The sequence below is a fragment of the Aotus nancymaae genome, unplaced genomic scaffold (assembly GCF_030222135.1).
Source record: "Aotus nancymaae isolate 86718 unplaced genomic scaffold, 86718_ANA_hifiasm-v0.15.2.pri h1tg000025l, whole genome shotgun sequence".
Lineage (NCBI taxonomy): Eukaryota > Metazoa > Chordata > Mammalia > Primates > Aotidae > Aotus > Aotus nancymaae.
In genome coordinates, this window is record NW_026988438.1 from 29,743,803 (window position 1) to 29,765,428 (window position 21,626).

The window sequence follows — 21,626 nt, forward strand, 5'->3', positions numbered from 1 at the left end:
GAGCCCTAATGGGCCTTAGACAGCTGGTCTAATAGAAGAGACTGCAGCCAAGATAAATAAAAACCTTGATCAAAGACCCCACAAGATGGAGCCAGGGGCAAGGAGAGGACTCACTTCTTTCTGTGCTAATTATAAATGAACTGGGAGAACAGTGCCAGCACCTATGCCCACATCTAAACATACAGCAGGTGAGTGAGAGCACAGGTGGACACAGACACCCTAGTTTTGGTTGGCTCAGACTCCCTGACGTGACTGATACGGCATTTTGAGTTTGGTGTTTGCTTTTGCTTTGCTTTTCCATTTGTTGTACTGCAAACTTTTTTTACATTTGTTTCTGATTTGGTTTCGTCTCTCTGCCTAATGAACTCTACCATGGTCACCCTGTAAGGAAGACTATAAAACAACAATGTGAAATTTTTAGAATTTTTTTTTGAAAGAGAAAAAATAAAAGCAGAATAAATGAAACTATAAGGACTGGGGGTTTTATTCCCTTTTAACTATTGTGTTTTAAATTTTTTTTAAAAGATGCTCTCTGTTTTTCTTTTTCTTTTCTTTTTTTATTTTGGACAGGGTCTTACTCTTGCCCACGCTGGAGTACAGTCACATGATCACAGCTCACGGTAGCCTCAACCTCCCAGGCTCAAGCAATCCTCACCACTCAGCCTCCGGAGTAGCTAGGACTACAGACGCACACCACCACACCTGGCTAACTTTTTTATTTTTGTAGAGGTAGGGTGGTGGGACAAGTGTCTCCCTGTGTTGCCCAGGCTGGTCTCAAATTCCTACGCTCAAGTGATTCTCCCACCTTGGCCTCCCAAAGTTCTGGGATTACAGGCATGAGCCACTGAGCCCGGCCTAAAGACGCTCTCTAAACCTGGATAGGTTCCCCACTCCTGAATTACAAAGACAAAGCTGAGTAGGTGTTCTTACTCAGCAGAGGAATAGAAAACTTTACAGACAAAATGGGTAAGCTAAGGGCAGGAAAGGCGACCTGCTCAAGGCCCCATGGGGCACTGACAGTAGAGCCAGAGAGAAAACAGGGGAATGTTCTTCCCATCCCCATACACAGGTTCCCTTCTCGGACTATCCTGTGGGGGACCCCAAATAAACCCAGGAATACCTTAAGCCTGGCCCAGTCCTCAGCCTCCAGTCTCATAACAACAGAAAGAGCAATAGCCCCACCTGTGGGGAGCTGGCGATGGGCCCAGTCATCATGCCTCGCACAGTCAGACCAGACTTTGGCCTGGAATTCTCTCCTATCCTCTTCACATCCAAGGAAGGCTCCAACGAGTGAAGCTTGTCCATCTTCTCCCATGCAGAAACCAACATAGGAGTTTCGCCCGGGACTGTCTGCATGGGCTTACTTTTGTGTGGGGGCCTTTTAGATGATACGAAATTACAAAGTACATCTCCATCAAGATTGTCATGCCTGTAAAAAAGGAATTATTTCCATTAAAACAGACTCCCCAAAAGGAATCAGTAGCAAAGATAGCAAATTCCACATTCAATGGGCACTCAAAGCAAGTCCATTAATCAATCTATGATGACTTCTAACCACCCAGCACTTTATCATGAAAGATAAGGAAAAGAAAATACTCTGGTATCGGGGCAAGTCTGCCCTACAAAATAAGACCAGTAAACAAGCAAACAAATTCAGTGATGATGATCCAAAACAGGACCCCTCAAGTCCTTAAGACTAAAGAGCATCCTCAGTTTTCCAGGCCTGAATGATGAAGGAAAACTATAACCCTTCAGGACAGTCATGGGATATGTGGAGCCCAGCCTTGCCGGACACCACCGAGAGGCGTGGAGATGACCCAGTGTGAACTCAGCATTCCCCCACTGTTCAGCTAAAGCTGAAGTCAGTGTGCCAATGGCTGTGTGTGTGTGTGTGTGTGTGTGTGTGTGTGTGCGCATGAGAGAGAAAGAGAGACAGAGGAAGAGAGCAAGAAAGAACAAAAGAAGTGAGACAATAAGCACAGAGAGAGAAAGAACAAGAGTGAGAGAGCCCACGAGACAAAGCCAGAGACCTAGGCAAAGGGGACTCTTACCTCTGATCACCCATAAGCCAGCACTCCTGTGACACAGACTCAACTATTTTCTACTCCTGGGCTCTGGCATAAATAAGTATTGCCCCCTACCCTATGCCAAACTGCTTGCCAGGGACTGGATCACATGTGGGTGGGCAATCACATGTGCTGTGATTGGGGCATGTCAAGCAAAGTGGCTGGAATCAGCCTGAAGAAATCCCAAAAGGCTCCCAGAGAAAGCAGCACCTGAGTCTGAGCCAATCAGGAGGGAAGAGGTCCCCAGGAGAGGGCCCAGCCCCAGTAGGCAGGCCTCTAAGGCAGGAGGTGCTCTGGGGAGAAGTGGGGCTGGTCTGGAATGAGATTCTGCATGGTACTCTAAGGAGTTTATACCGAAAAGAGCAAGGAATATCTGAAGCCCTTCAGCAGGGGAGCGGCATGGCCAGACTCCTTTTGTGGAAAGCTCACACTATCTTAGGGCAAGGGTGGATTTGAGGGGAAGATCACTAGAGGCCTGGAGACCAGGAAGGGGCTGTGGGAGTTAGCCAGGAAAAGAGGATGCGAGTGTGAACTGAGGCTCTTGCCAGTGGGCAGAGAAAGGAGGAAAGAAGCAAAGTGCCTACTATCACTATGGGTGCAGAGCTCACAGGACTCACAGATGCAGAAGATGACAGGGGGAGGCAAGAACACCCACATTTTTGGCTTGGGTGACTGGGTGGGACTCAGGAGCTTCAACTTCCTGGTTGCTTTTTTATTGTATCAGAAATATTTCACTTCCCAGCCAGGCAGTAAATACTTTGGAGGAAGAGCTTCCTGATAGCCCCTCACAACCCTACACCTCCAAATCCTTGTGCTAAATGCCTGTCATGGTCCCACCTTTTGGCAGCTGGACACCCATGCCCTGAGCTTCAGCGACCCTCAGGAAGGGAAATGCTTTTCAATGGAAACAGAAGAAAGCACCCATTCCCAGGAAGTTAAGCTCACTACTGGGGACTGCTGTATCTTAAGGTCATAATTTAATTGTTTCCCAAATAATAGAGATTAAATCAAGAATGCCAATTCATTTTCTTCCTAAGATTTTTAAAAGAGCTTATTTTTCGGATTTTTTCCCATCTGTACAGTGTTTTGTTGCCTTGTAGAATACTATACCCCTGTTTTTAAGAAAATCAAATAAAGCAAGCGCTTGAACCTTACGATCATGGAATTTAAAATAAACACAGTGAATTGTAACTATTCTTCATCACAACGCAGTCCATTCTCACAGCCTCGACAGGAAAAAAACAGCACTCCATGGCAGAGATTTTGAAAACACAGAGTATAGGAAGCTGAACAGTGACCCCCACAAAGATACTCACATCCTGATTCCTGGAATCTGTTAACCCATTTATGCCAGAGGTTGCAATTTTTTGAATTTTTGCATGAATGAAAAATCAGACCTTGGTGATGACCTTGAGCAGTACAATATAAATAACTCCCACATATTTAGTGTTCCAATAATGGAACACTAGGCATAAGTGGGTTAACCATAAGTCAACCATAAGTTAACCCACTTACGGATAACTACAAAAGTGGGTTAGCTACATAGTAAAAGGGATTTTACAGGTGTGATTAAATTAAGAGTCTTCAAATGGGATTATCTGGTGGACCCAATGTAATCACAGGGGTCCTTCTTAGAAGGAGACATGAGGGTGAAAGGTAGCAGTAAAGTTAGGAGCTATAACAACACAAGCAGAGGCTGGAGTGATGAGCTTTAAAATGGAAGGAGGGGCCATGAGTCAAGGAACACAGGTGGCCTCTAGAAGCTAAAAAAGAAAAGAAATTGGATTTTCCTCTCAGAACCTCCAGACAGAACCAGGCCTGCTGACACCTTGCCTTTAATCCAGTGAGATTAAAGGTCAGGACTGTAAGAGAATAAATTCGTATTTATTCTGACCTCCAGGACTGTAAAAGAATAAATTCGTATTGCTTTAACCACTGCGAGGATTAAATTTTATATGCCAATGTGGCTAGGCTGTGGTACCCAGTTGTTGAGTCAAGTATCAGTCTAGCTGTTGCTGGGAGGGCATTTGTAAATGAGATTAATGTTTACAATCAGTTGACTTTAAGTAAGGCAGATTATCCTCAATGATGTGGGTGGGGCACATCCTATCAGGTGAAGGCCTTAAGAGCAAAATCTGAGGCTTCTCAAAGAAGAAATTCTTTCTCAAGATTGTAACATAAAAATCCTGTCTTGAGTTTCCAGATTTCCAGCCTGCCCTACAGATTTCAGACTTGCCAGCCTTTACAATCCCATTAGCCAGGTCCTTAAAATACACCTGTTTTTTTTCTTCTTAAGAGACAGGTTCACTCCATCTCCCAAGCTAGCCTACAGTGGTGTGATCATAACTCACCACAGCCTTGAACTCCTAGACTCAGGTGATCCTCCTGCCTCAGCTCCTGAGTGGCTGGGACATGTGCACACTGCCACCCCAGCTAATTTGTTTTTAGTTTTTGTAGAGATGGGAGTCTCTCTATGTTATCCAGGTTGGCCTCGAACTCTCGGTCTCAAATGATCCTCCTGCCTCAGCCTCCCAAAGTGCTGGGATTACAGGTGTGAGCCGCTGCGCCTGGCCAAATTTCTTTATATATACATACAGGTACGTATGCATATAGACACACACACACATATGTAGACCGTATTGATTCTGTTCCTCTGGAGAATACTAACTGAAACAACTATGAAGTATATAGTAACTTGTTATGGCAGCAATAGGTAAGTAACAAATGGAATAATGGGAAAAGATACCTGGCTTTGCTTGTTTCTGACAACGATGTTCTCCATCCTGCATCTTCGTCTGAAAGGTCATATATATTTACCAGTGTGGGCTCTGAGCATCTCAATGGCACTTTGTTATTTTTCTTTGGAACTGAGAGTGAAGGGATTAGGGTTTCTTGAGTGAAATTGTTAGCCGTATTTCCAAAGTGATCCAGAAAGTATCTGGTGATGAGTTCAAGGCTCGTTTTTAGAGGATTTTCCTTTGCCTATCATTGGGAGAGAAAAAAAAATCATTAATTATATGTACAGCCTCAGGAAAGAGTGGAAAAGACAACTATTCCACTTCTTTGAGTAAGTTTATCAACTTTTCACTCATTCAAACAAGCTTTCAGCCAACATTTACTGGCCATGTATTATATGTTAGGTACCATGTTGGGCTGGGACACAGAGATAAGAACAAAATCTCTACCCTAAAAGAACTAGCATCCAATGCATGAGACAGGCCATTCAATAAATAATTAGAATAAAATGTGATAGAAATAGAGGCATGCCTAAGCAAATTTCCTCCTTTTTGCACCAAGGAATAATTTTATAAAATATATATCCCTTCATTTAAAAATCAGAGTCTATAGGGAACACTAACCCTACAGATTCATAAGTACTTGGGGTCTGAATTTTTTTTAGTCTGTAAGCCCTGCATCTAACACTGACAGCAGCGATGACAGAGACAACTGAAGCAGATGATTAACGTGAAGAGCATAGAGGCAGTCAGGACCAACTCATTTTACATCTCAACTTTAAAAACAAAAGGCAAATGAAAGTCTTCAGTAATTTGGAATTAAATGATACCAGTATTTTCCAGCCCTGCCTACTCAAAATGTTCCCTTTGGAAGTTTTTTAAAAATGCAGATTCTCACGTCCCACTGACACTAAATCAGAACAGCAAAGATTTAAATTCCCCTAAGTAATCTGGATAGACACAGCCATTCATGCAACGCTGTGCAGGCTGGCCTCAGGGACCCAGCCACGTGTCAGTCCCCAACCCACTCGCCCAGTAACACCCAGGTCCTGCTGAGCTGTGATTAGACATTTTGCAGAGTAGCAAGGCACCTGACCTGGAGCTTGGCAGAGCAGGCCCTCAGGGCATGTCAAGCCCTCCCCTTCCCACTCCTCTCATCTATGCAGCAGGACTCTAGGACTAAGACCCACAGCCCACAGACTACGAACAAACTCAGCAGATTCATCAGACAAAATCTGGGACAGTTTTATTGTTTTTTTCAGGAAGAGATAAAAACAGAAACTATTTTGTCTAAGATTAAATGAAGCTTACAATGAAGAGAGAGGAAAGAGACTATATTTATTGTAGCCTTCTTGCTTTTTCTCTCAATAAGAGAGACTTAGAACCCTGAATTGCCTGATTATACCTTATGCTTTTTTACATCATTTGGCTCACAATAGGCACAGCCTATATATGAATCTAGATATTGTTTTTCAAAATCTCAATTTACATAGGCATTTTTATCTATCCTATACCTAATAGGTTAAAACAAGTTACTGGAAATATTAACATAAAATTGCAGGGCTTTCCCAGAATCAGGCTTTGTGCTGAGTGAATGTCAAAATTATTATGTAATAGATAGACTAATGAGTAATTTTCCCGTAAAATATACACTCCAATTCATTGTATAACAGCTAACGATTGTTGTATAAATCAGGGCACTTATCAGTAGCTCATGAAAATATCTTCAGTATCTTAAGATAACAACTACTTTAGGGAGACTATATTATACTGAGGGAATAAAAATAACTTGAATGCCAAAGACACTTTTGGGAAATTAGATGAGGTACATTTATGTTAAAAGTCCAATGTAACCAAAATGGTTAATTGAAATTTCTGGGTAGCTGTCTTATTCTTGGTGCAAAATTCTCCTAAAGTGTACAGTCCACTCTCCTGCCTTGGAATACAGCAGACGGAGGACTGTAAAGCATCTGCTGCCTGGGTCAACATTCTTTCCACAGGACTTAGAAAGTACTTGCTAAGGACAGGAGCTAGAGGTGCCTGCATGCCACCCCAGGACCCAGAGGATAAAGGCCTTCTATTTGTTATCTTTACTGAGCCTCTGATACACTTCACCTGGCTGCCATTGCCTATTTCTCCTCAAAGGGGAAGATGAGAATTTCTGGTGACCTGAGTGCTCCTGTAGGTACCACTTATTTTTAGTTTATATGTTTGCCTGAAATTCCATCCTTCACTTCATTGAGGGAAGCCTGGCCTAGGTTCCTTCCTGGCCTATGACACATATTTGCATAGTTTTCAAGTGGTTCAGAGGATCCTCTGGGTGTCTCAAAAAATAGCCTTGGTCCCACCACCACACCAATCCAATCTGCTAAAGTCCCATTTGAAAAAAGGATTACAATTAAAATATGCTTGACCATCACTTCTACAATAGGATTGGGAATCAAAACACCTGATTCTAGCCTCATCCCTACCTTGTAACAGACTGTGAGACCTTGGATAGTCAACTCTGTCTGGCTCATAGCTCCCTCCTGAGAAGAGGAAATTTATCCGTAGTTTAAAGCTGGACCCTGAGAGGCTAGCCGAGAAGGCAAGACCTGCTTTTCCCAACTTCAAATGGGGCATTTTCCCTTCTTTGCTTTGCCTATTGAAATTCTACATGAGATATCATTTTATTGCATTTTTTAAAAATTGTGATAAATGCTGAACTATATCATTTTCTTTTTGACTCTGACACTACGCGCAACCACAAAGCAACATTTGCTGAACGGCCCATTCTTTTTCTGTCTTCACAATAGATGAAAAAATTAAGTAGAAAGTGTAGCTTTGTTCAACTGTATAGTCATTCATTCATTTATTCCACAAATATATACTGACTATTCACTATGTTATTGGACAGCACTTTATGCATGGGGATATAATTGTGAACAAAAAAGACTGCATTTCTGGCTTCTGCTGTGTCCAAGGTACTGGGGGAGGCAGATATTAACTTTAAATCACATATTCTATTGCCAATGTGAAAAACACAAAAACAGGAAACCTATAGGGTGCCATGAAAGCCTATAACAGCAGGTTGGGGGAGATCAAGTCTGGGGGATCTGAGAAGCCCCCTTCCCACCCACAGAAATGCAGTTCCGTTTGCTTTCCTGACTCTAATGCACCTGGGTTAGCTGAACCCAATTCCCTCCTCTACCTAAATTATATGTCACAGGAGACTCAACACTAAGGTATTACTCAGAACTGAAGAAGGAAACTCTTACACAAGTGGGGAATGGAAAATTTTAGTATAACTGGATACTATATTCTTGAGTACAGTCTTACTAAAAATAGCCTTGTGTGGGGAGGAGGGAGCACGGGGAATAACTGGGAGGCTGAGCACTGCCACAGGCTCTATTCAAAATGAGCCCAACAACCACATGCACGCAACACACCAGTGGGCGGCACCAGCCGACCAAGGTGGAAAACTCACTCCCACTGGGAATCTGTCCGCACTTGGAGGGGGTCCATTTCTCCCTGAACGCAAGTGTGGCAGGCCAGCAGCTCCTCAAGCCTCTCCTGTCACTGGCAGGGACCGTGAGTGCTTTGGCAGCGCCAAACTCAGTTCCAAGACTCCACATCACACCTTAGAAAGCACGTACCTTGTTCTCCTTATAGAGAAATTCGAGATGCAAAACCTTTCGAAGATCATTTCTGTTGTTTATGCTGAGGTTAGAGCGTGGGCGTTCCTGGTCCATGGTCACACATGTCTTCTTTAAGCCCTGAGGGAAGAAATCTGAATCACTGTTTACCATCTTAAATCAAAGCCTGCTGTTCTCATAAAGCACAAGCAAAAGACTCCTGATGTTCACCAAGATAACTCCCACATAACCTTTACACTTGACATCACCTCTGCAATTATTAATATTATTCTGATTCTTACAACAGCCCTATGGGCTAAGTGAAGGCTGAAGTTTTCAGCTCATTTCACAGATAAGGAGTGAGTTCAGAACTCCCACACAGGAATCCTGGGTTTGGCCCTATATTTGGAACCATAACATATGAAGTTTTAAAAATAAACAAAAGAAAAAACATGGCTAATATTCATTCCCTTCACTCTCAGATGGGGAAACCAGGAGATGGGGTTGACTTACCCAAGGTAACACAATGGAATTACATCACAGGCAGGGGTTGTAACCATCCCAGCCTGTGAGTCCTTGACTCTGGGACCCAGGCCCATGGGAAGCTCTCGGTAAATGTCTGCTAAATCACCAGCAAAGCCACTTTCCATCATCCCACCCCAAACTACCCAAAGACCAAGGTTCAAGGCTCAACTGAGACATGCTCTAGCAATGGCAAATCTGGGGTTGGAGAAGTGAGCATCCTGTTCCCCACAAGTGCCCGGCTCCTCCATTTGAAAAACAACCACAGCAGTTGCTTTCTGCCCACCTCACTGGGCCATGGTGATTGTCAAATGGTTAGAGGCAGGAAGATGCCTCACCAACAGCTCAGCCTGGTGTTAGGAGTGTTCCTTGCTCTTAATGGATTCCAGACCCCCAGTGCTACACAGGCTTCAGCTTCTCTAAGAGCCTTTGTGTTCAGAATTTTACAGAGGGTCTAGATGCTGGGGAAACCAGACAAAACCCACGCCCACCATGAGCTTAGGTAAGAAGGCCAATTTGGGAAACTAAAAGTAAGAACATAACCTTGAAACAAACAGGAAAGAGGAGGCCGTAAGGAAGGGAAATGGAAATAAATGGACACTATGTGTTGGAAAAAAAGGTGGATTAGGTGCATCAGGAAGAGTCCATTTGAAGGAAAGGTGGGCTTCAAAACCAACCACTCACATTTCATCTGGGCTTAACCATGGCTTTCCCTCCAGTCAAAGCGATGTGGAACACGCTATAACGAGGGTCTCTCTCTGATGGATAACTCTTTATGTCTGTCAGCAGCTCAAATCAGCAAGCCCTGGCACATTTAACAAACCCCACACCTGCCCCAACTCTACAGTGTGATGCACACCAGCATTTGTAAACTATGGAGGCCTGGGCATGGTGCCATAGGCCTGCAGTCCCAGAACTTCGAGAGGCCAAGGCAGGAGGAATCTTTGAGCTCAGGACTTCAAGGCCACAGTGAGCTATGATTATACCACTGCACTCCATCCTGGATGAAAGAGGGAGATCCTATCTCTTCAATAAAAAGAAGGAAAGAAGGACAAGAAAGAAAGAGAGAGAGAGAGAGAAACCACTGGGGCAGGGAACAAGGGTACCCTCGGGAGTCAGGTAGTCCTCAGTCCCATCCAGCCCACTCAAACTTCATTCACCCAACAAACGCCTGTCATACAACTCCTATGTGCCAGGCTCTGTTCTAGATGCAGGAAACACAGAAGGAATACGGCTGATGTTCTGTTGGGAAAGCAGACGATAAATGTATAGTGCACTACTATAGACAGCTGCTAATATGCACTACCAGGGAGACAAAGCAGGGAGAGGGAAGACAAGGACAAAGGGCACTGTTTTAGACGGTCAGCTGTTTGCTCAGCATCATCCACATGCTCACTCCTCCCCAGTTTCCCTATCTGTGAAACAAAGGGAACGGACCACTAGTCCATCAGTCCAGTTGCTAGAGGCAGAGGAGTGAACAGATCAAAGTCCCAGTCCTCAAGGAGTCTGCATTCTATAGGAGAAGAGACAACAAGTACAGTATGATATGGGGGAAAAACATACAAAGTAAGATAAGGAGACAGAGAGGGCTGGGGTGGGTGTGGGGATGGGCTGCTACTTTATCAAATGTGGTCAGGAAAGGCATTGATGAGGGAATCAAAAGACGAGGCCATGCAGACACTTGGGAGAAAAGTGTCCAGGCAAGGAACAGCAACTCCAAAGGCCCCACGCCAGTTGCAAAAAGCCAGTGCATCTAGAGCTGCGTGGTAGGGGAAAGGAGATAAGGAAGTCGGAAGTCACCCAGAGCCTCATAAGGAAAGGCCTTGTGGGCTTCTGTGAAATGGGAAGGCTACTATTTTGAACTGACATATTTTTAAAAGATCACTCGGCTGCTAGGTTGAAAATAAACTGTAGGAGGCAGGAGATTAAACAGAAACCACTGAGGAAGCTATTGAACAATTCACAACACATGAACACAGGGGTGGCTTGGGGCAAGGTGTTTGCAACAGAAGTGGTAAGAAGTGGCTACATTCTGTATGCGCTCCGACGATAAAGCCAACAGATTTGCTGATGGACTGGATATGATGTGCACAAGAATAGGAAAAGCCAAGAATAATTCCAAAGTTTTTGGTCCAAGCAATTAGAAGGACAGAGATGCCATTTATTGCAATGGGCACAGTCGTAGGAGGAACAGGAAATCAGAAATTGAGTTCTGGCCATTATGATAAATAAATATTTGTTCTTTGTCCCAAGTTCCTGGCACATAGATTCTAAAACCCTTGGAATCTCCAGGGTGATAAATGTCTTCTTTATGCTAATGTGATGATTAGTGGCTGGGGACCCCTACACAGCTTCAGGACAGGGGCTGGTCACAAACCTTGATTAGAGGGCTGGAACTTTCAGCCCCACCTCCCAACCTCCCAGAGAGGGAAGAGGAGCTATAGATGGAGCTCATCACCAATGGTCATTGATTTAATCGAACATTCCTATATAACAGAATCGCCATAAAACTTCCTGAACAATGGGGTTCAGAGAGCTCCCAGGTTGGTGCTGAGAGGGTGGCATGCTGAAGAGGGCATGGAAGTTCCCTAACCCCCGACCTGGCCCTATGCATCTCTTCCATCTGGCTGTTCCTGAATTGTGTCCTTTATAATAAACTGGTAAATGTAAGTAAAGTGTTTCTCCGAGTTCTGTGAGCCATTCTAGAACATTATTAAAACTGTGTAGGGGGCTGTGGAAACCCTCAATTTACAGCTAGTTGGTCAGAAGTTCAGGTAGCAACTTGGGACTTCTGACTGGCATCTGAAGTGGGGATGAGACTGAGACCTTAACCTGCAAGGTCTCCACTAACTCCAAGTAGTTTCAGGATGGAACTGAATTGTATGACACCCAGTTGGTGTCTGGAGAGTTGGAGATTTAGTTTGTGTGGAGGAAAAATTCCCCACACATTTGGTGTCTGAAGTGTGAGGAGAAACACTATCAGAGACATATTACGATGCTTGTTAGCCATCCCAGTAGAAATGTAGAATAGGCAGACGGAAGAATTCAAGAGTTCAGGGAGAGGTCTCAGCTAGAGATAGACATCTGGGAATTTCAGCATATAGACTGTCAGCATATAGACCACAAGACTGGCTGAGACGTCTTGAGAGTGAATGGACAAAAGAAGAGAAAAGAGCCATAAACTAAGTCCTTGAGCCCACCAGAGTGCAGAGAAAAGGGAAACGAAGGGGATCAGCGAAGACTATGAAGGGAGCAACCAGAGGGGTAGGAGGAAAGCTAAGAGGGGCAGTCTCCTAGGAGCCAAGCAGAAAACACAATCAACTGTGACAAACATAATCATTAGATCAAGAAGGGCAAGGACTAACAACTCCAGGGCAATAATGGCCCTAACAAGAGCTGTTTCCATGGAATGATGGGGACAAAAGTCTGATTAGAATGGGTTTGAGAAAGCAGAGAAAAGAATTAAAATGAGAGTAGACACGGCTCTTTTATGGGGTTAAAAAATAAACCTGTAGCTGGGTTTGGGTGTCAAGATGGGATTCTGCAGGAGCACGACTTGTATGTGCTGATAGAAGTAACTAGCAGAGGAGGGAAATGCATGGTGCAGGAGACAGCCACATCCTTGAGCACACAGCACAGGGCAGGCACACATGGAGGGGCGGGCCTAACCAGGGGTGTGGAGAATTCATCCACCAGAGAGAGCAGAGTGAACGGTGCAGGCCCAGGAAGGTCAGTAAGTGTGATGGTGGGAGCCTGTTGGACTTCTCTCATGACTTCTGTTTCCTCAGTGAAATTAGATGGGGAAGGAGCTTCAGGGTTTGAGGAGAGAGAAGGTGTGAAATGGTCATCCAGGATTTGAGAGGTGAACAGACTGAAGAGTTGAAACCAGGTGGGCAGCACCCATAAGGTATCATAGGGGTGGGTGGCTATGGACTTAAGAGTGACAACATCAACATGGTGGTGTGTGTTTCTCTCCAATCCCATTCAGCTCTATGGGTGCAAATGTGGAGCAGGACGAGTCAGAAAGTGATGAAGAGAGAGAATGGCAAAAGAGCTGTGCCTGTTATGGAGGCTGCAATTACAACGATGGGTGGGTGAGAAGTAGGCAGGGTTACGGCAGGCCAGAGGAACTGTGAAAAGTTGGAAGGAACAAAGCAATACAGATGGGTATGGCTGGAGAGGAGTTTACGCGGGGCTAGGAAGGGGGACAAGCCGGAAATTTGGACAGGTGGGAAGTCTGGAATTGAGATTACAGAAAGGGCACAGTATTGGTAATGACAAGCCCAGCTCATGACCATGGAGCAAGGTGGCAGAGGGAGGATGGCACAGTCACTGCAGGAGTGGAGCCACAGACCCAAGAGGCCGGGACAGCAGAAGAGTCGCCTCAGTGTATCCTGCCATCTCCAGGAGACTATCGTGACTCTCCCTGAGGGCAGACCACACTTGGTGAGTTCAAGCAGGCCAAGGTGACTGGAGGGTAGAGGGCGGAGCAAGCAGTCACAGAAGATGAGGTCTGAGGGTAGCTAAAGCCAAGTCATAGAGAGACGCATAGTCTAATTACAATGGGAAGCCAGTAGAGGGGTTTGAGCAGGGGAATGACATGGTCTGACCTGCTCACCCTGGGCAGTTTCTTGGCCTCCTGGTCTCATGATACTCTTATGTGAAAGGGAATACTTACACCTATCTTTCAGGACTGTTACAAGGATCTGAGACAATGAACCAGTACCTAGAAGATATCTGCCACCATGATGACAGCTCTCTTGGTTACTACTGCTGGGTGCAATGACTGCTTGTGCAAAACCCTGGGAGGAGCATGTGGTCTCTGCCTGGAACAGATGGCGATGAGAAAGCAGTATCCCTGGGCTGCAGTCCCAGCTCCCTGTGACTTTCTGAGTAACTATGGGCAACTCCTTTCTACTCTTAGGGCCTTAGTGTGCCCAGATAAAACATGGGAGGGAGAAGCGACCAGGGGAACTTGGCCATGTCAAGTGGGCGGGGTGAGGGGGTGGGGCGGATGTTGAGTGGACATGGGAAAGGCTGGAAATGAGATCGAGATGGTAAGCTGGGGTCAAGCTACAGGGCAGGTTCAGATGTCAGTGAGGACAATGGATTTCATCTGTACTCAAGAAAGAAAGAACGTGAAGAAGCCCTCTCTAAGAGTTTTATTCAGTGACCCAGACTTAAATGATGGTAACAGTCAGCTTCCCAGGGTGTGTCACTGATACCCAATATGCAGCCAGGACTTGGTGGTGGAAGGTCAATTCGCCATAAAAACAGGACAGATGCATTTAAACAGAGCCAAATGCATTTAAAACTTTTTCAAATAAATAATTAAAACACACAGACACTTCCCAAACAGGTGCACTTCAGGGACACCTGTTTGGTGTCAGAGACAGTGAGGGTGTGGGGAGGTATAAAGTTGAACACCCACGTGCACATTGTATCTATATGTCAGATCCAATGCTAGCCCATATGTAATTATTAATCCTCATTATAAATCTGAAAAGGGTAGGTCTTATTTTTTCGTGTTTTACAGATAAGGAGATTGAGGCAATGAGTAAAGTACCCAGATTCACGCTGCAAACTAGTAGCAAATATTTGAACCCTCTCCATTTGACTTCAAAGTTCTTCCCCTTTTTTCCATTCAAAAAATTACCTGTATGTGTTTTCATACCAGACAAGTGCCCAGAGCCCTAGCGAAGTATGACATGGCAAGGATAGCCAAATCCAGAAAGAATGGAACCGATGGGTGTCCCCCTCTACTACCATACCAAGACCCCCAGCGAGCTCCTTTCCCACCGAGGTCCCCATCTCCACCCTCAGGGTGGATGGACAGCGAAGGACCTTCCCAGCTGTGAACACTGCAAAAACTCTCCTGGGACAAACTGGAAAACTTACAAAAACTGAAGCAATCACTGGAATTCCCACTATTGACTAAAATGATTAAGGGCTTGACTGTTAAGAACTTTTCTGGGCCTTTGGGGTTTCCTCTGGGGAGAAGTTCTTTCTGAGCGGGACCCTGACTTGCGTGGGTCGCGCACGGAGGCCGGCAGCTAGGCTGGGGCGCAGGCCTGCCCGCTGTGCGCCCGCGCTGGGACTGCTCCCCCGAGCCCCCTCCCCAGCTGCAGCCGCTCCGGAGCGCGGACGCACCACGAGGGCAGCGCACGGGGCTCAAATCCTGCCTTGCGGAAGCGCCTGGTGGCAACCGCAGAAACGCCTCGTGGGAAATGTAGTCTCCCCTGTCCCGGGAAAGCGGCGCTCTTCTGGGGCATCTCAGGAGCAGGCAGCAGGCAGGGGACGGGCTCCCTCCCTGAAGGTGCAAAGCCTTCGGGGAGACCCCGACAGTCCCCCCAAATTAGAGCCACTGCCCGGGTTTTGGAGGGGGCGAGCCGTTACCTTTCTGCTGAGAAACTCCCTGACCAAGGAGGCGGCCACCTCCTCCACGAAGAGGCTGTCCATGGCTCCAGCTCTGCCCACGAGGCCCACGCCCGGCCGCAGACCCGCGCCGCTAAGTCGGTTGGGCGCAGTATGGCCGCGTTGCCGTGGCGACGGCGGCGTCGGCGTGGCAAGAACTCCTCCCCTTCCCTGGGGCGGGCGGGAAGGGGTGGAGCGTCCTGCAAATTCGCGTCTCAGAGTGGGCGGCCGCAACCAGGACGCCCCGGCACCGCCCAGGGCCCCGCCCATGGGCTCCGGACTCGTAGTCCTCACTCTGGTCCTGGTCATCTGAGAGGCCTAGGACTGATTACCGCCCAGCTCCTAGGCTCCATATCCCTAGACATAAAATGGGAACAATGCCTGCCTCCTTGTTTCTGGAGGACTAAAAAGTGACCTCCTTAGGTTCACCCTCAGCACCACAGCCCCCTCTGGGACCACCAACGCCACTGACCTTGGCAGGCCTGGACCGAGGGGGCAAGGAAGCCCAGGATTCTGCCTCTTGGGCACCGAAATTAAAGGACACGTTCCTAACCCCCTCGGTGCCTGCTTTCTCGTAATGAGACTGCCATTTATTGAATACTAAGCTCTTAAGGCACAATGGCACTTTTAATCCTTACAACTTCCTGGCCAAGTGGTTACTCTCGGCCCCATTCTTTAAAACTAAACACTGAGATTCAGAAAGGCTAAGATTTTGCTGAGGCACACACAGCTGGGTACTGGGAAAGTTGAGTTTCTAATTAAGCCTGATATATTTTCCCTAAACTTAGTCACCTGGGTTCCACCTTCACAATCTTTGCCACTTCTGCATGTTACCTATTGTATTCCTTTGCTGGGGGGCCATACAAAGTACCACAGACCAGGTGGCTTAAACAACACATGTATGGTCTCCCAGTTCTGAGGGCTACAGACCGAGATCAAGGTGTCAGCTGGATGGTTTCTTCTGAGGCCTCTCTCCCTGGCTTCTGTTATAGATGGCCACCTTCTCCCCATATCTTCATGCGGCTAGCCCTCTGTGTGTGCCTGAGTCCTAATCTCTTCTCATAAGGACGTCAGTTGTATTGGAGTAAGGTCCACCCTAATGGCTTCATTTCTGCTCAATCACCTCTTTAAAGATCCTATCCCACACAGTCACATCCTGGGGTACCAGGCATTAAGACTTCAACACAGGAATTTTGAAGGACACAATTCAGCCCTTAACACCAATACTGCTACTTATGGATTATTTTCTTTAAATCCACATACATGTTTTACAATTTATTTTTTTTTTTTTAATTTTTTTAAGCCTATGGCACCCATACAATTTATTTAAAAGGAAAGTGTTCCCAAGTAGTAATATCCACAGGATCTTGGGTTTTATGTGCTTGTTAAATCTCTAATACACATTAAAACAAACACAAAACCAGAAAGGTATGCATTGCCCTCAATCACCTTACGACTGCCACTGACTGGCACGTGTACCACACTTGGGAAGCAACTGTCTCACCCTATACAGTCTCCATAGGACATGGCCGTAATGTGGCAGATTGCACTGCAGTCTCCAGGCATTTCTCCCTCTCAATCTGCGATGGTTCTTTGAGAGACCTCTTTTGAACATGTGCTATGTGAGAAAGAGCCATATGCTCTTATATGTACAGAGAGAAGGGCGGAGTTGCAGGAGACAGTGTGATGCTTGGTCCAGGGGCCCTCATGTTCCAGCTGTGAAGACACACTGATGGCTGATGTGTCATAATAAAAGAATAACATGAGACAGATTTATGCTTAGTAAGAGATTGTGTATCAGGGGTCCCCAACCCCCAGGGTGTGGACCAGTATGGGTCTGTGGCCCGTTAGGAACCAGGCCACACAGCAGGAGGTGAGTAGCCACAAGGGAGCATTACCACCTGAGCTCCACCTCCTGTCAAATCAGCCACAACATTAGATTCTCATAGGATTGCAGATCCTATTCTGAACTGCACATGTGAGGGATCTAGGTTGCACACTCCTTATGAAAATCTAATGCCTGATGATCTGATGTGGAACAGTTTCATCCCAAAATCATCCCCCCACCTCCCATGGAAAAACTGTCTTCCACTCAACTGGTCCCTGGTGTTAAAAATGTTGGGGACTGCTGTTGTGTATCACAGATAGTAGGTGTTATATAGTAGGTCAGAGGAAAGAGATTTCCCCCATGGAGGCAGATCAGGGTGAAAAGAGAAAAAAATCATTCACTCCTCCATTAATTTATTCTTTTAAAAAATATTTGTTGAGCCCTTACCGTGTGCCAGGTGTATGGGTGCTGAAGATTTAGCACTATAAAATATATGTCTTCTTAGAGAGAGAAGATGGGGAAAGATGGAAATGGGGAGATGGACAGGAAAACGTTGTAAATGCATAGAAAACTCATAGGGAGCATGGCAGATGGTTTAAAGGGCATCATAGATTTATTTATTTGTTTGTTTGTTTGTTTTAGAGGCAGTATCTCATTCTGTCACCTAGGCAGGGTTCAAGTGGCACAATCATAGCTCACTGTAAGCTCAAATTTTTGAGCTCAAGTGACCCTCCTGCCTCAACCTCCCAAGGAGCTAGGACTACTGCCATGCAACACCATACCTGGTTGGTTGGTTGGTTGGTTGGTTGGTTGGTTGGTTTGGAGATAGGGTCTCGCCATGTTGCCCAGGCTGGTCTTCAACTCCTGGCCTCAAGCTATCCTCCTGCCTCAAGGATGGCTTGAAGATATTCAGCCTCCCAACGTGCTGAGATTATAGGAGTGAGTCACTGTACCTGGCCCCCAAAAATCATAGATTTAAAGAGAAAACAAATGCATGGAAGGCATATAGGAGAACTTTTAATGGGGAGCAGAAATTACGATTTTTAAAAGATGACTAGGTAAGGTCACTTAGATGGTAGAACTTCAGCAAGGAAGAGAGGATGTGAGCTATGCAAAGACCTGCAGGAAGAGCACTGCAGGCAGAGGAAACAGCAAAAGCAGAGGCCCTGCGAGGGTGTCCAGCCTGAGTGCTTATGAAATTTGGAGGCCAGAGAGAGTGGAGAGAAGACAGAAATGGGCCTGATGATATAGAGTCATCAGAAGGGATCAGCTTTTCCTCTGAAAGGGGAATCCTTTGGAGAGTTTTGGGCAGAGGGGAGACAGGATCTGACATAGGTTTGACAGGATCCCTTTAGCTTTTGTGTTGAGAATAGATGGTAGAGGGGCAAGTGCAACAGATCCTCAAAAAACGTTGCTTCCTTCAACATCATTTGGTTATGACGCTGAAAGGAAAATAAAAAATCAGTTCCCAGCTGGGGCTACCATCTGTGCAGAGTTTGCAGGCTCTCCCCATGTCTGCGTGAGTTTCCTCCATCATCCCAAAGGTGTGTATGTTGGGCGAATGTGTGTGTCTACACGGTCCCAGTGTGAGTGACTGCGGATGTGGGTGTGGGTGTGAGTGTTTCCGGTGATGGAATGTTATCCTGTCCAGGGAAGGCCTTGTGACCTGACCACTCTTGACCCTGAACTGGAATAAGTGGGTAAGTAATTATCTCACTTTTTAAAGTGATTTTTTCTTAATTATATTTATAGCTCACATTTATTTCAATGTTTAATATTTGAAGCATCTTGCTCTTTATTTAGAAGTTTGGTGATATTTTGGGGACCAAAAGTATGCCAGGAACTCAACTCTTATTTATAGCAGTTAGCCTATAGTAACACTGGTTTTGTTATATGTCGTTTCTCTGAAAGCTACAATTTCCAAAACCCTATGGATGATGCTAAATGAGGACTTACTGTATGGAAGCAGGGAGACTAGCTGGGAGACAACTGCCCCAATTGGAGGTCCGGGTAAAACTTAGGCTAGACATGGTTAAAAGTGTGTGTGTGTGTGTGTGTGTGTGTGTGTGTGTGTGACTTTCCTGGCCCTGAAACTTTTTTTTCACATTGGAATGAAAGGTTAAGCAAGAGAAGTGCAGGAATGCATTCTTTCTCCAGGCACATAGCTGGCTCCTCGGAATAAAAGAACCTTAACACAACCTTAAAGTGGCAAGTAAAAGAGGCCATCTGGTCATCGTAGAAGAGCAGAGGGTGTACTGCCAGAAATCTGGGAAAGACTAGATTGCATCATGTGTCCCATTCTTTTCCACCAGTCCTCCACAAGGAATCCGGATTTCGCTACATCATGTTCCTGTGAGCTGAAACATTCTCACCAACCTAAGGGAGCCCTGCTCTCCTGCCTGACCTTGAATGGTGATTGAGGTCTTATTAAAAAAAAACATGCTGGAGATAAAAAACAGCCATGCCATCAAAATAAGGACCCAATCATTGTAAATATCTACAATCACTTAAAAAGCAAAGGAAATGCTTTTCCAGGTTTCATAAAACAGAGATAAACCCATGGAGCCTGCTAAATAAGCAAGAACTATAAAGCATGCTTGCGTGATACCCAGAAAGCAGTCATTTCTCCATGTTACCCATGGACCTAAAGCCAGATTTAGCCAAGATGAGCATGTATCTCATTAGTGATAGGCAGTCATTTCATTCACCTTCTCAACAATACAATGGAAATACATACGGAATCTTAACAATGGGAATGTGAGTACAAAGGTTAACTCCTAAAAGATGACAGACAGCATAAAATCTTTGTACACACTGTTAAACCAACAAGTCATAATTTCTTGTAGGAAAATAGAACTTTGATAAAGCTTTATAAAAATAAAAGCAAGGAAATGAAGATGTGATTCAGGTCAGCAGTTACTTAGCAAAGGGAAGGTCAAGGACATGGCAGAAGAGAACGACGCAGGTAATGATAAGTATTCACAGTTCTCTGGCTGTCATGAGTGTATTTGTTTCTTAAGCATCGTTTATATTATTTCTATTGATTCAGTAGTTAATGAAAGATGGACTCTCAAGGGCCAATGATGACAGGATGTCTTGAATTGACATGAGTTGTGTTATTAATTAACTCTATGTCCCTGAGGTATAGAAGGAAGGGAGGGAGGAAAATTCAATGGACTTTACATTGGAGGGACAATTTAGATGGCCTTGCCTGATAACACAGGTGTCACACAGAGGAGAAAAGTGTGTGTGTGTGTGTGTGTGTGTGTGTGTGTGTGTGTGTGTGAAATCATATCCATCACTATACAGCTATGGCTCTGTGCATTTGAGTCGATGAGCTCCTGCATTCATGTGAGTCTACCCACAGGAATTACTAGACCCCCTGAATTCTGTCTGGTACCCTGTTTGGTTCTGGCAGTAGGATGGGTCCGGTGTGTTGTGGGGCTTGGAGCAGGGAGGTGAGGCCTGCTACATGGGGGGCCGGATCTTTTGCAAGATTTTGAGGATCAAGTGTTGCTTCCTCCAGGATGCTCCAGGGAGGCGACTGACCGAATGAACTCCCTCCAACCGAGGGCTCCTCGAGGGTCTGGAGGGCTTGGATCAGGGGGTTCCAGAGAACAGAAGCACACACGCTTGTCCCCATAACTATGTCCTCCCAGAGACTGGCTGTCAGGGTTGGGGGCTGGGAACAGGGATCTGACCAAATGCAACATGTCTGGACTAGCTGGGTTGGAAGAACGTTGTGAAACTCCTTCTAGTGATATGACCCTCAGACCTTCCCAGCTGTCTGGCTACCACCCCGAGGTCAGGACGGGGGGTCCAACCCAGGCCACTGTCCTTGGCAATATGAAGGAACAGATTATTTACACAATCCCCCCCACACATGGCTCTATCTCATCTACCACCTCCCAATCTTTGCCCCCAGGCTGTATCCACATGGTCACCAACATGAGACTGGAGATGGAGGGGGGACCCAGGCTGCAGCCAGGCTCTAGTAAGAGGAGATGGGACAGCCATCACCCCAGTGAGAGTGTTGGTCTTTCACTAGGCCTGGTGCATTCAAGACCTCCTCACTGTCAGGAATGGTGAGGCCCAGCCGTTTGTGCAGGTCTGTGCATGGGGACTGGCTGGTGAGAGGTAAGAAGACAGCAAAGGTATCCCATGGGATTTTGAGAAAATGTCCATTTTAATCAAGAAGAATGCGTAATTCTCCACCAATGTGGTAGTTAATTTCACATGTCAACTTGGCTAGGCCATAATACCCTGCTCTTTGGTCAAATGCCAGCCTAGATGTTGCTGTGCAGACTTTGGGTAAAACAGCTTATCCTTCGTAGTGTGGGTGGGCCTCATCCCACACTAGGGATTTAAGTTGATGAGCTTAAAAGACAAAGACTAAGGTTCCCCAAGGAGGAGAGTGTTCTGTCTCCAGCCTGCCTTTGGACTCAAG

At 45.8% G+C, this 21,626-nt stretch overlaps 1 protein-coding gene across 1 annotated transcript in view; it reads right to left on the reverse strand.

Annotated features, from left to right (window-relative positions):
* The window catches only part of MINDY4 (MINDY lysine 48 deubiquitinase 4), a 128,249-nt gene extending 112,782 nt beyond the window's left edge, over positions 1–15,467 (reverse strand). The window contains exons 1-4 of the mRNA XM_012475127.2: positions 15,334–15,467; positions 8,437–8,556; positions 4,813–5,048; positions 1,183–1,429 (exon numbers count right to left, since the gene is read on the reverse strand). Of these exons, the coding sequence (XP_012330550.2) occupies positions 1,183–1,429; positions 4,813–5,048; positions 8,437–8,556; positions 15,334–15,396 (666 nt within the window). The 5' untranslated portion in view covers positions 15,397–15,467. The remainder of the gene's footprint in view (positions 1–1,182; positions 1,430–4,812; positions 5,049–8,436; positions 8,557–15,333) is intronic.
* Positions 15,468–21,626: the final 6,159 nt, after the last annotated feature.